At 42.7% G+C, this 16678-nt stretch overlaps 1 protein-coding gene across 2 annotated transcripts in view; it reads right to left on the bottom strand.

Annotated features, from left to right (window-relative positions):
* LOC306982181 (interleukin-1 receptor accessory protein-like 1) overlaps positions 1-16678 on the bottom strand; it is a 361844-nt gene that overhangs the window by 116056 nt on the left and 229110 nt on the right. For both annotated transcript variants that reach the window (XM_079582022.1, XM_079582021.1), the window contains exon 6: positions 3922-3996. In XM_079582022.1, the coding sequence (XP_079438148.1) occupies positions 3922-3996 (75 nt within the window). The remainder of the gene's footprint in view (positions 1-3921; positions 3997-16678) is intronic.

Consider the following 16678-nt stretch of genomic DNA (forward strand, 5'->3'; position numbering starts at 1 on the left):
CATGTAAAATATCGTACAAATATTCCACTCTTGTAGTCTCTTAAGTCACTCTCTAAGTACAAGAGTGGAACGTTTCGAGTCTGTAGGAGCAACAAAAGTGGAGATGTTGTTTCAAGAGTGTGACAAAAACCAATAAGCTTTTGTAAGAGCTGATTACAGCGTCATCTTGGTCGCCTTTCCTGCTACACGTGGATACCAAACTTGTCAACATTTGTGAATGAATAAGCGTGGGAAAGACGAGAGACTGTGGTGGTTATTTCCTCAAAATCACCTGGACAAAACATCGTGAATCAACATCGCAAAAGGAGTGTTTGATCTTTATATTTGTTAACCCTTTACTGGGACACATTGAAACTCTTAAAGGAACAGGCCACCGTTTTTCCATACTACTGATAATGTCAGAACGATAACAGAAATAAACTTGTGTTATGTCCCCCAATAAAAACTCTTAAAGGAACAGGCCACCGTTTTTACATACTGAGAGTTGATACGCACCTGTCTGGTCTTTGTGCCTGTGGAAGAGATTGGTAGCTTCCAACTTCACTCCCGTTTGGAGCTATAGGAATATACTGGGAGAGGCCAAATGCTAACAACATCTTTGTGCGTGACTGAGCACACGCACAAAGACCAGACAGGTACGCATCAACTCGTCTAAGCTCAGGCAAGAACATATCTCAATATGTAAAAACAGTGGCCTGTTCCTTTAAGAGTGTTATTGGGAGACATAACACAAGTTTATTTCTGTTATTGTTCCATCATTATGCAGAAAATGAATGTGAGTGAAGTTACCATATTTGGTTCCTTACCTAACTTTAGGGTTATGTGCGTCTGATCAAATATGGTGTTTTTTCATGCTGTAATTTCACAACATCCTCCAGAACCAACAACTGGATTCAACTCACCATGATTAGTTTTCAAGTTATGTAAAGAAATGTACCATGAATTTAGCCAGACTTGGGTCTTTTTCAGACTTAAGAGAAAACAGGAAGTTGAGAACGCGACCAGTCTCTGCTGATTGGTCAAATGCCACAGTAGCGGGCCCTGATTGGCTGAGTGAGGACTATGTGCTTCTTTACCATGTGCAGCAGGGAGGCCATATGTAAAAATAGTCACTTGTCCTATAAAAGGTTATGAGAGAAAACAAGCTCAAAATCTTATAACTGATTATGCTCTCCCATTGGGTATTTGTGTTAACCAACAGTTTTTACAGTCAATAAAACATGACATCGGTTACTTTCAACATGGCTGCCCTCAAAACCATACAGTAAATCCTCCTCCAAGTCCCCGTCTTTTGAAGAGCCACCGTTGCTTTTCTCACGGGGAAACTCCTAAACTCACTGTCTACGGGAAAATGGGTCAAAATGGTGCCTGTTCCTTTGAAGTCGATTCGCCACACAATTGCGGACTGCGGAGGTAGCGACGGCGGAAAAATATGCCTTTAAAATTGATGGAGGATGATTAGGCGTTTTACCGCGGATAATGGATGAAGTAATGGACGCAGATTTTGTTTTGCCTTTTAAGCGTCAACATTTTTTGTAGCTTATTGAGGGAGAGAAAGGCCGGCGTGCAGAGGCGGGAGGATCCAAATTCACACAATATGACAAACTGCTTTAGTCTGACAAAGGAAAGGACGAGATGGTTCCTAAAAAAGAAACTACATGGGAGTAATGGACACATCGTGGTTTCATGGTGATATGATTAATGCTAACCACAAGCTAAACCTTATGTTATTTCCATCATGCTATGAAGTGCAACCGTATATGTAACAGCAATGGAAGCTCTTTACATAACTGATTTATCAACCCTAGCCATGGCAATCCTGGTCTATGAGACAGGCTACATACGGCAACTTGCCCCAGCAAGCGGGAAGGAAGTTATGGAAATCATAGTATTATTCACTTCTGTCGGACTGTAGCACATACACATAAAGTCAAATCAAAATCAGGTCAATTTGAATGTTTCTACAAAGCAGATTGCCCGCTAGAAGTAACAAAAAAACGAACTCCAAGTTAGCCGTTAGCTTATAGCATGAAGCTAATGTTAGCATTATGATTAGCCTTCTCTGTTCTTTATCACTGTTTCCGCAGGGCATTAGAAAGCATTAAAACTCACTGAAGGAATTGTGCCAAAATCAAGGCCTTTAAGGGGCTAGATGCAAGTTGGCCATTTTATGCTCACTACTGCCGCCTCAGGTCACATGTGTAACTGCAGCTTTTATATTAAGCCTGTGCATGACGGCAATTCGGACCCAAAGTAACACGTTTTTGAGTGACAGTGCAGGATTTTAGAGGCAGTTGTGGTGAACTGAGCTCATTCTACACATTAGGACATGGCTGGAACATGTAGGGGGAGGAAAATACTTAATTTTAACATTTTTAAACTCTGTATAGTCCCTTTAAATCTAAATAAATTGTTACAGGTGTACAGTAAGTTCATCGAAAATACAAAGATTATTTTCAAAAACATATTCATTTGCAGTTTTGGCTCAAATTCACCACCATTCACCATTCATCACTTTAGGTAGAAAAGACATCCATATTTCAGCACTGGTGGAGCAATAGTGTAAGGTAAGGTATATACTGTATATATATATATATGTTTTATTGTTTATTTGGCTGGGAAAGTGCATGTAAACACGCCACGCCGGATTGTACCCATTGTCCAACATTCGCACTCTCAAACACATGCTCATCCAACCTGGCCTATTGTACATGTTTTTAGTGGTAGAGGAAACCGACACAGACACGGGGAGAACATGCAAACACACAGAAAGGCCCCGTCAATTTTTTTTTGTGTGTGTGGCCGTTTTGACGTGTAAACATAAGTGTATCCATAAATATGTATAATTGGAACTCGGTTGAAGCTACAGCATCAGAATGTACTAAAAAATACTATCAAAATATTATCATATTTCACATTTCCTACAGTACACTTTCAACTTGCCTTTTTGGTTTATCCTTTTCCAGAATCCCATGATGCCTTGCAAGTCCATTTTTACCACTAACTAGGTCAAATCCAGCATTCCTCTTTTATCAATCCCACAATAGCAATTACCTCGATCGACAACATGCCAGTATCTTCACTAATTGTTTATAATTGCCTGTAATTTCCAGTCCATTCGCCGTCGCTTATCGCTTATTTTTCCCCGACGATAAAAGACTCAAAGCTTCCGGCAGATGTTTCAGATTAAAAGGATATAAAAGCCCAATTGGGGCTCTTAATGTGGCGGGGCTCGGCAGGAAGTGAGGGCGTGAAAGGCACTTTTGGTTTGTTATAGAGCAGAAACTAAAGGCATTTCAAGCCAGTGGAGGCAATTAGAGCCGAGCTGAGGTTTTTTTCTTTTTTCCTTTTTTACTGACAGGCGACGGGGAAGAAAGCTTTGAAATGCGGGACAAGCTAAAAGATCACAAAAGCAGAAGTTGAGGAAGATGGCAGCCAGGTGAAAAACTTCGACCAAAACTCCATCATGATTTTAACTAATCTTAAAATCAGACGCTAGACTTAAAAAACATGCTAGTCTGTGAAGTAGCCAGTCATGTCTGGACAACCACTGAGCTTTGAACTGACTTTCCAAATGTTCAAGCCTTTTGTAAACTTCTGTAAACACAGAACAAAGCAAATGGCACGGAGCAGTACAATAATAGTCTGTCTTTAATCTGTCAACATAGCACAGCAAAGAGTTAGCCTGTTGTTAGCCTAGCGCATAGCAGCATGTTAGCTTTGTTTTCATCTCTGGGAGCGTAAATTCAAAGCAGGAAGATGGAATTTACTCTCTTTCCCGCGAAAACAATCACCACCGAGAAAAGCTTCCACCAATGCAGACTGTGCGGTACAATAAACAAACCTCCCGTTCTAATTCAGTGGAAAAAGATGCCTATGGAAGCAGTTGGGAAAAAGGGATAAAAAAGTGCAGTGACTTACCTGGGGCCAGTTCTATAACGGTGACTTGTCCCTCTGAGGGGAAGAGGATCTTTGGGGGTTTGTCCGTCAGTGGAGCTGCAAGACATGAAAAGAAGTTGAGGTTAAAAGACAAATCTTTAAGATGCACAACAGTGGGCGAAGGAAGGATAAATACTATTGGAACAATAAGACAAATACTGTAATATAGCTGACACTTTAGATTAGAGCCCGTGAGTTCAAAGGCGTGCTGCAGGCCGCGGTACTTTTGGGCGACCAGAAAAAACACTCTATTAATAATGGACTCTCACAGTTGTACTACTCCAGGCCCAAAGGCTTTACCTGCAGCTGGAGCAGGAGCCTGGGCTGCTGTTTTAGACATAAAGTTACAGAAAGATGTTGAAATCAAAGAAGTTTTTCATTGTGCTTCACATTCGGTGCACTGAAGCTGGACATACCATCGGACGCTGAAGTGACTCAGAGGAGAGTTAAGTTGAAGTGAGTTAGTTTAAAGGGGGGGTATTTTCAAGCTTTACATCATGTTATTATGTCATTCCCTCATTAAAAACATGCCTGAAGTGTTGCCTTGGCACATTCACGTATTTTTGAGTAATCTGTAAAAACTCTGATGGCGGCCATTTTAGGGATAGGTTTGCCTGAGTCCTCCTAGGAACGCCCCCACCTCCTGGAGACGCCTCCGAGCTTTCGTCACCAGCCGAGTAACCGACCACTGCTCCTCAGCAGAACCCCCTCCCCACTGATGCCACAGACAGCGTGTGGAGGGGGCGTGTCGGAAAGGTCAGAGGTTCTTAAAGAGACAGAGGCCTATTTCAAGACATTCACTACAGCCATTTTGAGAGAGCAATTTTATACACAGCAGTTATTCTAATTTACTGCATTGACAGACCAACAGAAGGTTTGGTCATCATTGTAGTGTGATATTGACTGGTGCTATGTGATTGAAAAAAGCATAATACCCCCTCTTTAAAGGGACTAGATGCAAGTTGTCATTTTTAAACTCACTACTGCCACTTCAGGTCTTACGCCTAACTACAGTTTCTATATTAAGCTTGTGCACTTTTGTGACACATACATAGGAATTTGTGCTCTACAAGTCAGGGGCCGGATTGAATCATTTTACGGGCCGGATTTGGCCCGTGGGCCGCCTGTTGGAGACCACTGCTCTCAAAGTGAGCTACAAATGTGGAAATATGTGTTAAATAATAAATCTGCTGGGCTGAAACGATGTCTCAGTACTTCCTTGCGTGAGTTGCATGTGTGGGAAGGTTAAAAGTACAAAGTTTAAGGTGTACAGAGTGTCATATAGATGTTCCAGGGAATTACAATTACACCACCTGATGTGTAACTACATGTGAGCGTGGGCTGTAATCTAAAGTGGGGCACTATGTACACTGTTCTTGTACTTTACCTGTTCCTGTGTAATGACCTGTACTTACATGGGTAATTACTTTCTTGTTTCCTGCTCCTACACGTGGAAACTCGTGGGCTGTAATCTAAAGTGTTACCGATTTAAGTAACAGACAAAAGACCAAACTGTGCTCCTTCGGTGGAACTGTTTTTTGTTCTTAAAACATGTTGCTAAACGCAGATTGTTTGCGAATGTAGAAAACAGCTGCGTGTCTAGTCAACCATCGTCTCTATAGAAGACCATAACCCCCCGGGGCGCAGACCACAGCTACTTCCACTAAAAGGAGGTCATTTTATGGATGAGGATCTTGTTTTAGCCTGACGAATTTAAGTCTCCAGCACAAAGCCAGAATCCACCGCTCAAACTGTGCCGCCGAAACCTTCTCTAAAACCTGCATAATGAGTTGTAAATTTGTTGTATTTGTTGACTTGGAGGTCACAATTCAGATTCAGAATCCCTACTCCATATTTATATTTCACACTCTGCAAAAATCGGAAGCTGTATTTGGTTTCTAACCTTTGAATGTAAATGAAAGGAAAGAGTGAGCGCAGATTCAGGATATATAAAGCTTTGGTCCCGCTCTGTATCATTAAAGTGGGTCCTCAGTGTTGTCCTAATGGAGCTGATGGTCTGTTAAACTCTGTATTAGCAGCGGCCGCTTCACTGGCCTCACCAATCCCCACGTACCACCACATTAGACCCGTGTTTTGGTCTGGCAATATTTAAAAAAAAAACAGCTGGAAATCCAAATTAAGAGGAAGCACCCCGAAGTATGTATTCACTGCCATCACTGCTGCGACTTAAGAAGCAACACTCATTAAAAGTACACAGAAAGCTTCATCGCCGGCCACCTTTTGTGTTTTCTTGCTCTGGTTCATTTACATACTCCCACGGGCGTGAGCTAAGTGTTGTTTTGAAATGATCCTAAATGATCTTCAACGTTTGACAAATTAGGCCCTTATTTTCGCCGTCTGCAACTCTCCATACGTCACACTTCCCAGGAGAGCGGGGCTTCAGTTTCAGGAGGCAGGTTATGCTCATTTCAAGGTTACTTTTGTATTGGAGGTAATTTCCTGCGCCTGAAAGACATGGAACCATAAGAGTGTTCTGTATAGAGCTTATAGAAAACACTCTGTTTCTCTCTGACTGTTTCGTGAGAGAGAGGAGAAGTACATAGAGCCAGATAAGTGAGTAAGTTCTCCAGTTGTCATTATGCAACTGTACAACGACATTTTGAAAAGATGATTCAGAGCCGCTGTGACCCTGCAGGCTCCCATTGTGGGTCAACCTGACCCGCATGTTTTTGGAGGTAGGGGAAACTGGAGTGCTGCCTTCAGTCTCCTCTGAAACGATTCACTGCTGTCCGAGTTTGTCCCCGTTTCAGAGCGTGGCGTCCTGCACTGGTCACCTCTTTCCTCCTTCACATCTTCATCTTTGTCCTCCTCCTTCTTCCTTGGCTCTGACGCCATTCTTCACCTCAGGATCACCTGTGATCTCCGCCTTACAGTCAATATAATCCGTCTTCTTCGCGCATTATGTCAGTATAGGGATAGAAGACTTCATTTCACATCTCTCACTTTGCAGAAAAAATATCGGGATAAATATCGTATATCGATATACAACCTAAATATATCGGGATATGACCAAAAGGTCCATATCGCCCAGCCCTACAAATGAAGCTTAAAGACTGAGTAAATAGAGTAAGCACTAATTCTATGTTTGAGGGGTATAGGCTTCTTCTGTACCTTTACGTCTAACATATATCTGCAATTAAACTGAAGCCAAAGGTCAAGGTTAACCTCACCCATCTTCACCGCAGCAGCACCATACTCATCCTCTTCATCCTCTCAAGCTTCTGTTCTCTTAAAGTGGGCGTATGAGTCATAATTGTAGCTTATAAACTGTCTTTTTTACATTTTACTGATTGATTCCCTCTATCAGCAGGGACTGTGATCTCAAACTGAAGTTGGAGCGCCCTCCGCAGACAACACAGGGGATTGCTCATGCTGAAAAGATTATACAACAGCATGCTGACGAACCAACGGTGCCACGATGTGCTTTGAATCGAACGCTTCAGCAGCAGAAGAAGAAACTGGACGACTCAAATCTTTGCGAATTAAGGTAAATATAACAATATTTTGATGCGGAAACGTTACGACATGGCTAAAAGATGTCGTCTCTTTTAATGCAGCTCTCTGTTCAAACGCCGACTCTCTACGGCACTTCTCCTCAGACAAAAGTTGGAAGGACAGTCCCAGAGCTGAAGCCTTGGGGGACTCTCCTTCTTCGGGACCCGGAGAGAATTTGCCGAGAAGTCAGAATAAATGGACCAAGGTAACTAGCACACTCCCGAGTCGAGAATAGCCGGCTTAACGTCATAATTTGGGCAGTAAAATGGCAGTTTGGCCTCTTAAAAATCACACTGTTAGATCTAATTGTTTTCTGAATGGGGGCGTCATCGTGGTTTTATGACGAGCTTTAAACTTTCATGGCTAAATAAACAGGTCAACAGCCCAAGGAACAACACTGTAAAGAGAAACGCTTTTGGCACAAACTACGACCGCGGCCAGTGCCAGTCCTTTCTTTTCTGTAATGCCATGAAAGTTTCAAAGGTTATCGGGCCAGCGTGGCGTGAACCAAGCGGGAACACGGCTATATATATATATGTAACTAGCTTTTGTCACAGGAGGGAGAAGGAAATTGCCTCGCACAGTGTGACACAAACGTACAGCACAAATGATTGGTGCTCGCGGCGCTGAAATGGACTCCTCTCTCGCGCGTTTTAGCCACATTACACACAAAAACCCAATGTCGGCCATTTAACCCAGCTAAAAATCTCCACCGTGTTTATCCTAATTGCGCCTATAGTGGGGTTTATGGGGCGGAAATTGGAACCAAAACACCGTACAATGTAGTTAATTGAAATGGTACGGTAGCAGCGTTTACGGCCTGAGAGAGAAAGTGTCTTTTTCTCCATATTTAAATGATGTTATCGGTGCTGGTGTGTCTGTGGAGGCTTCTGGGAAGGAACTCACTGATATCACATTTTCTAAAACCAATAAGAGTACTTTGATACCGATATTGAATACCCATACGAGTACAAGGCAAGTATAGATGCTTTATAGACAGGCTTTTACTCATTTACATTTCCTTTTGTAAAGTAGGCTACATTTCAAGAGAAGTTATATCAGAATTTAACATATGCCATTATCATTGTTTTCTGATTTGATTTGATTCTTGGGTCTCATGTTGTTGATTTATAAAGATGTTAAATGGAGATGGTTAAGTCCACAGAGATACAGAACAGCCCATACCCAAAAGTTACTCAATGCCTGTGCTGTATTCATTTATTTTTTTGAAATGGTTACTTATTACTACTACTAATTGGTCTCTTTTTGCATTAGTCTTTTTGCAACTTTGTGTGATTTTCCCATACGTGTGTTTGCATGTAGCAAGTACCTACAGCAGGGGTGTCCAAAGTGCGGCCCGGGGGCCAAATGCGGCCCTCAGACCAATTTATGGTGGCCCTCGGCCTCTTGCTGTATCGGTACACATCACCTTTTTATTTGAAATGTAATAATTCTATACAATTCTAACCTAACGACTAACATTTCGTTGTGTGACAGAGCTGGCATGAAGGTTTTAAGCTTAAATAGAGGTATGGGGCACAATTTAAACCTCTGCTAGTCGAAGGTTTTGTGGCACTAACTACTGATCTACGGCTCTTCACCCCGTGTACACTTCAATATGTGGCCCCCCATGAAAAAAGTTTGGACACCCCTGACCTACAGGATTTGGATTGTCCTTGTTGCAGCTACATATCGCCCAATATAGACATGCTGTATCTCTTTATTTTGCATTTTCTGAGTTAGTCGCTGGATTAGTTTTCCAGATGCAGTAAAGTCCCTGAGCATGAAGCGGCTCAGAATCACCAGACACATTAGTATCTATTAGCCACATTAGCCACATTAGCCTGTCGTCTCGCAAACACTGCAGACCCAGCGCTAAGGCTGAAGATATTTCATAATATCCAGATCAGACATGAGGCTCGTTGACGGGACAAATGTGGCGGCCATCTTGTGACTGGCCGGTGAGGCTAACCCCTTTAGCAACCAACGCAAAACCAGGAGCAACATTTTCATTTATTCAATGGCAGAATGTGAGATACACTCATTGTTTGTGATTGGTTTATTATTGCTCTGTATCTCAGTCAGGGTCAGGTCATTGAAATGTCCTGTTTTTAGTCGTGTTGTTTAGCCGTATCAGCATCGTTTTCTCAAGGGTTCAGTGTTAGCATCCTGGTGGTTAGCATTCACTGTATCACTGCCCCATGTTCGTGTGCCTCCTATAAAACTGAAATAACATTTAAAAACATGAGGTCAGTCACAGTTATCAAAGAGTCATGAAATAACTACAAATAGACCAAAACAGTAACATGTGATTTCATTGCACTGGATTAGAAGGGCCTTGGGAAAAAGATGGCCGCCAGAATGGCCATTTGTTCCATCGTACAGTATCACTATGGCCATGATCTATCTAGAGTTTTATTAAAGATCTTTGGCCAAGGCACAATGACAACAACATTGGTTAACTCGAGCACAGACTCTGATTTAGGAGGTGTAGTCAAGAATATTGTATTTCCACTGAAGAATTCTCCAGTTTGTTGCTCTTTCCTGAGAGAAGTGAAACATGACTTTAAGTGGTATTGGTTTCAGGCATAGGGACAACATTAAAAAGAGGTTAATGAGTACGAGTATGAGTACAAGAGTATTGGTGTCGGTGCATCCCTAGTTCTGGGCATGACAAACTGCAGCTAAAAGCCAAAAAATAACAAACATATGGGTAACATTATTTGAAGACTTTTCAGCACCTTCCCTGGTTTTAGGCATCTATAAAATACCCAGCTTATGATTTCCTCTACATTAATCTCAGCGAGCAAAAGAGTACGCGCCTTGTTAAAGAATGACTCGCGCAAACGGTGACAAAAGCTGTTGGAGGAAAAATATTTACGACTGTAGCAGAAATGACAGCGGAGAAACGCACTCCCAGGATCTGAAAAATACCAATATATATCGCGGAGAGAGGCGCGGCAATAACGAGCGCGGATTCCCGTTTCTTTTCTTATTGAGAAGAAGAAGAAAAAAGGTGGTGTTTGCGAGGGATCCATCAAAACAATTGAATATGAGGAGGCTGCGCGCACGGGGGCGACGCGTTCAAGGGTTATCACATAAATCAGGGAAATGCCGGCGCCGGGGGAGAGGCAGGCTCCACGAAGCAAGAGGGATAGGCTTCGTAATTACTCACCGCTTGCGGGGGGGAAGATCTAACATAACGGTTTTCGATGATCTACGGACGATCTATAATGTTTTAAGTCGGAACGGTGACAAGTTTGAGGAGGGAAGCCATTAGCGCGTGATTTTATGACCTGCGGTTTTGGCCTGGAAACTACGCGTTTATGAGCGTGTGGTTGTTTTGTCGATTTACGGACTACGCAAAAGGCTCGGTAGTGATTGTAAATGTGTGAAGAGATAAGGCTAAACCTCCTTATTTCAAAACCTGTCCGTCCACTTCCCCTCAGCCTAATGCTAACTCAGAGGCGTAGGAAAAGTGCACCATCGATTGGGCCACTTTGCTCTGCAGTGCCTCCTCAGCACCGAGCTCCTCCAGCCGGTTTTCTGGGCCTTAAATCTCCGCCGGGCGACAGGCAAATCCACACGTACTCCCTGCAATTAAAAGGAAAATGAATCTTTACCTCTGCTTGTCATAAATTGAGGCCCCTTTTTAGCCCCTGGCCTGGTTTATCCACAAATATATCTAGACAAATCGATGGAGGTGTTACTACTGTATGTGTATTTACGGCGGTAAGCCTGGGGACTGGCAGTCGGCGGCTGGAAACACTACGCAGATCCAAAATGGCGTCCAGGGAGATTGGGTTTCTATCCAAAGACTTGGCTGAGTTTGAGAGGAGTTAGAGATGTACCTCAAGTAGGTAAAGAGGAATGTTTTTCCTGTATAGTATAACAAAGCAAAGACAAGTATTTTGAGTTGCGTGATTGTAGATCTTTGGTTAGTTTTCTCCTTTTACATCTAAGTTTTAATCCATTCATCCATTTTCTTCCGCTTTATCCACGGAGGCAGCAGTCTCAACAGAGATGCCCAGACTTGCCGATCTTCCACGAGGCCTTGTCCCAATAGGACATGCCTGGAACACCGACCAGGAGGCAACCGGAACAGATGCCCTAGCCACCTCAGCTGACTCCTCTCGAGCTGAAGGAGCAGTGACTCTACTCCAAGGTCCTCCTGGGTAACTGAGCTCCTCACCCGATCTCGAAGGGTGTGCCCAGCTACCCTGCAAAGGAAGCTTATTTTGGCCGTTTGTATCCGCGAACTTGTCCTTTCTGTCATTACCTACATCTCATGACCATAGGTGAGGGTGGGAACGTAGATCGATCGGTAAATCGAGAGCTTTGCCCCAGACTGTAGGCATTTCCTGTTGGAAGGAGGCGTCGTGGAAGACCCAGGACACGGTGGTGGGACTATGTCTCTGAACTGTCCTGGTGTCACCTCAGGGTCCCCCCAGAACAGCTGGAGGAGGGGTGCGTGGATCGGGAATAAAGGATAAAGTGGAAGAAAACGGAGGAATGGATTTAAACTTAGATGTTAAGGGAGAAACTGTCCAAACAACTACTCCATCCATCTGTCCCTCACTCATAAACAAGATCCTGATATATTTGAAGTCCTCCACTTGGACTCTCCACTGACCTGGAGAAGGGAAGCCACATTTTTCCAGTGTAGAAGTTTTATTATTAGACTGAAAAATAGAACAAACTCATCCTTTACGATGTTTTATTTTATGACGTTTTTTGACTTGGATTTGGTCTGAAATCGCTCCAATCGTTTCCCCAATGTTTGGTATCCACGTGACGCACGGATTCTCCCAGACAAGACTCTGTAATCCAAATGTGGGCATTTCCTTCTTGGAAGACGGCAGTCTACAGAGTCCACACACACATTTGTTCAAACTTTTGATCATGCTTGTGGTTTTCCTAAAACTTTTGCAACAACATCTCCACTAAACCTTCCAAATCTCGTTTTTTTCAGAGGGATTTCTGACTAAACAATTCCCAGCCTGCTTTATTGACTTTTCTACCCCAAAAAACACGGCAGAATTTTTTTTTAACAGATTTTTCCCAACCAAAACCGCCTCAGAACAAATCTCTGCTAGTAAAATATTAACAAGATAAAACCATGAATTAAACCTGACTCTATCCATTATTTAGATTTCATTGCCGAGATTATAAAACAGAAAAGTTCCCCTTTCCCCTCCTCATATTTACACCATTAATCTCAAGTACAAACATGGGGAGAGTTTGGCTCTACCAGACGATCAAGGATGAGTTTGGAGAAAGGAAGTAAAAAGAAAAACCCAGTAAGTCGTAATCACGCAGATGTGGAGCAGGAGCCTGTGTGGGGTAATTAATGGTGATTACGTTAATTACACTTTGTTTTGCCAGAAAAAAAAGAAGCAGCGAGAAAAATAGAAGAAAAGTGAAGACAGGCGAGCACATTAGGACGATTCATTTGCATATCACACACCTGAGAAGCAAGTCGCGGTTAGAGGTGTGGGGGTTATGTTTTGTATTTGATGTAATAAGTATTGCACTAAAATCCATAGATTGGCCAAGATTTTCTATATAGAGAATCCAGGATATTGTGTTTAGTTTTGAATAAGCTTTTCATAAGTGGAAAAAAAAATCTTTAAAACCTCAAAGCTCAATAAATCATCCCTCTGAAAAGCCTTGAAAATATTGTTAAACACAAGACTGTTTGAAGTCTTTAGAAGATGCTTTAGTTTAGTTTGTTGAAAGGACAGTGCACAGTTACATTAAAAAGACGGCTGCACCAGATTTAGCACTATACTAAGTCCGAATCAATTAAAACGACATAACAAAAGGCAATTTACAACTGCAAGTGCACTATACAATACAAAGTGCAATATTTAAGTGTAGTGCAAGTCTATAAAACACATAAAACAGTGTAATAGGCATCAGATACCTGCGAGGGCAACATCTGATTGCCATGCACCCCATTGCTACTGTACATGTAAACACGATAATGTTATTACTCTGGTAATCTGGTAGCCATTAGACGGTGCCCACGAGGGTTTCATCTCATGGCCTGTCTGGTACTGTTAGTGTGAGCAGGACTAGAAGCCAGTCTTTAGTGGAGACAAAAGAGATAAAGTCCTAAAGTTTTGTGACGTCTGAGAATTGCACCTGTATATTTCTCTCCCAGAAAGGAAATGACCATATTTGGATTAAAGTGTCATCTCGTGGATACCAAAGATGTCAATATTTCTGAATGAATAAACAGGGAAACTGGCAGGGAGAGTTTGGTCTCTTTTTGGTCAGACATTAAAGCAGTACTTAGTAACTTGTTTACCTTAATTAATCCTAATACAAGTGTTAATGGGGTGATTGGGGGGGGGGTGCAAACTTTCCCTGCACCGACTTGGAGGCCCCAATACACACTAATAGAATCAAGAAGAAGAAGCTAACGGGCAAAGCTAACTGCGGGCTAGCACCACTTAAACAGTATTTACAGCAAAGTTTGAGAGAAAAAAAAATATCTTCATTGTGTAATTGGATGTACAATATCCCTCTCTCCCTTTGGGCCCGATCTTGTGCATCAAAACGGAGACGATAGCGTGACATTTTGCGCTCAGTCGGGGCGCACTTTGTGATCTTGCCACTCCAGACTTAGCGCATTTAAGTGGGTGGAGACACAGACATTTTCCTCCAACCAGATCGACTCCGCGTCCAGGAGAGTGGTTGTGTGGGAGTGGGGGGTGAACATGTGCTTTTGTTTTGCTTCACGTTCACGCCGAGCGCGGCCGATCCGCGCCACAGCGGACGCTGTAGCTCTTTTTCTCTCGAGACGTGAACATCGTTTAGCTCACGATGGGGTAAATACAGTTTTTAGTTTGACCTGTGAGAGCCTAAGGCTTAAGAAAGAACGCAAGACAGCGCAATGTAAACGAGGAAGTGAATGTCAGCCGTGTTTCCGTCAGTGCAGTCACCTCCTCTTGTGACGCCCCCTCACAGGTGGCGGAGGCGAATGGCACATATAGCACCGCCACTCGGAAAATAATTCGCCAAGAGCCTGCGCCGCCCCGTGCGCCGCCACAAGATCTGGCCCTTTGTCTTTTCTATCAGTGTAGTATTTACTCTAACGGATAATTAATGTGTAAAAAACCGTAACATGCTACAACACCTGCAGTGACGCTTATGGCCTCTAGAGTTACTTAGTTCTGCTTTAAAACCATGTTAAGGGAGAAAACTAGCTAAAAATCTCAACATTGACCACTGCGCATTATTACTTACATAATACACTATGGTAGCCTTTGAGGGACACTCCACATGTAAGAATAGTGAATTTATTGTGGCTTAACACCCAGGCCAGACGGATAAGTAAAAATAACAATAAAAAACAGATATTTCCACCAATAACTCAGCCTCGCTACAGACTTTATTGAGATTCGAGAAGTGGCGATATTAAAAACACGGCTTCTCCCCGCGGCTAATAATCTGCGGCTTAGAGTGAATTACCGCCCGGGACTCCGTCTGTAAAAAACTCATCATCAGAGTCCATTATTTGCCTATTTTCCATAAGCAAACCACTGTCGGATTCTATCTTTTAATTAAGATTCTATATCACTCCTCGCAAAGACAGAGAAGCCGTGCGTTTGCGGAAGAAACGCAATAATGTCTTTGTTTAGCCTGGCAGGTCGGCCATCTTGGAGTTCTCATCTCAAAGTGTTTATTTACTGGGAGAGCTTACTGTACAATGGCTTTTTAATGGGGCCAGTGCAGAGAAATGGCGCAACAGTGGAGCCGGTATGCAAATAGACGCGCGCACTGTTTAAACTAAGTGTCTGCGTTATGGCCGCGCTGATAAGTCAGGAAACGGATGTGCAGCGCCAGCCACAAAACAATTTTCTTTTATTGTGAGGTTGTAAACTGGTGCGATTACAGTTTGGCTAATGATGAGGCGCAGATATCGACTGGATGACAACAATAGCATTTAGTGTTATCAAGCAGAACTTTATGACGACCAGGCAATTATAATGTGATGACCGAATGTGCCATGCTGTCCCTTTAAGGCGGTAAACCAGGATTAAACCACAGTAAAAGTCCGGTCAGTTTTTTCTGCTTTTGTCCCGTTACGTTTGAAGAATAAACTCGCCTCTTCGTCTCCGCTGTACATTGTAAATCAGTGAATGCGTTTCCTTTTCCCTGTTTACATTCCACAAAGGTTTACTGCGCATGCGTTATCTACATCTTCTATTATCTGTGGTAGCGTCACAGCGCCTCACACAGGCCTGGAGGATGAGTCGCAGTAGTTTTACACACGTGACTGACATGCGCTCCGTGTTTACAGACAACGTTTATGAAATTATACGCATTTGGTCGTGTGGATATAGTCTAGGATTAAACCAGGACTGAACCTGCACTAATCCAAGATTAAACCAGGAGTAAACCAGGATTAAAACAGGGACAAACCAGGAGTAAACCAGGATTAAACCAGGGACAAACCAGGATTAAACCAGGATTAAGCCAGGGCTAAACCAAGAGTAAACCAGGTCTTAACCAGGATTAAACCGGGATTAAACTAGGTCTAAACCAGGACTAAACTAGGGCTAAACCAGGTCTAAACCAGGATTAAACCAGGACTAAATCATGATTAAACCAGGACTAAATCAGGTCTAAACCTGGATTAAACCAGGATTAAACCAGGACTAAATCAGGTCTAAACCAGGTCTAAACCAGGGCTAAACCAGGATTAAACCAGGAGTAAACCAGGATTAAACCAGGACTAAATCAGGTCTAAACCAGGATTAAACCAGGACTAAACCAGAATTAAATCAGGTCTAAACCAGGACTAAACCAGGTCTAAACCAGGATTAAACCAGGACTAAATCATGATTAAACCAGGACTAAATCAGGTCTAAACCAGGATTAAACCAGGACTAAACTAGGACTAAACCAGGTCTAAACCAGGAATAAACCAGGAGTAAACCAGGATTAAACCAGGAGTAAACCAGGACTAAACCAGGACTAAACCAGGAATAAACCAGGATTAAACCAGGACTAAACTAGGGCTAAACCAGGTCTAAACCAGGATTAAACCAGGACTAAACTAGGACTAAACCAGGACTAAACTAGGACTAAACCAGGTCTAAACCAGGAATAAACCAGGTCTAAACCAGGATTAAACCAGGACTAAACCAGTATTAAACCAGGACTAAATCAGGTCTAAACCAGGATTAAACCAGGACTAAATCAGGATTAA

Source organism: Gobius niger, assembly GCF_951799975.1.
Source record: "Gobius niger genome assembly, chromosome: 23".
In the NCBI taxonomy this organism is placed as follows: Eukaryota; Metazoa; Chordata; class Actinopteri; order Gobiiformes; family Gobiidae; genus Gobius; species Gobius niger.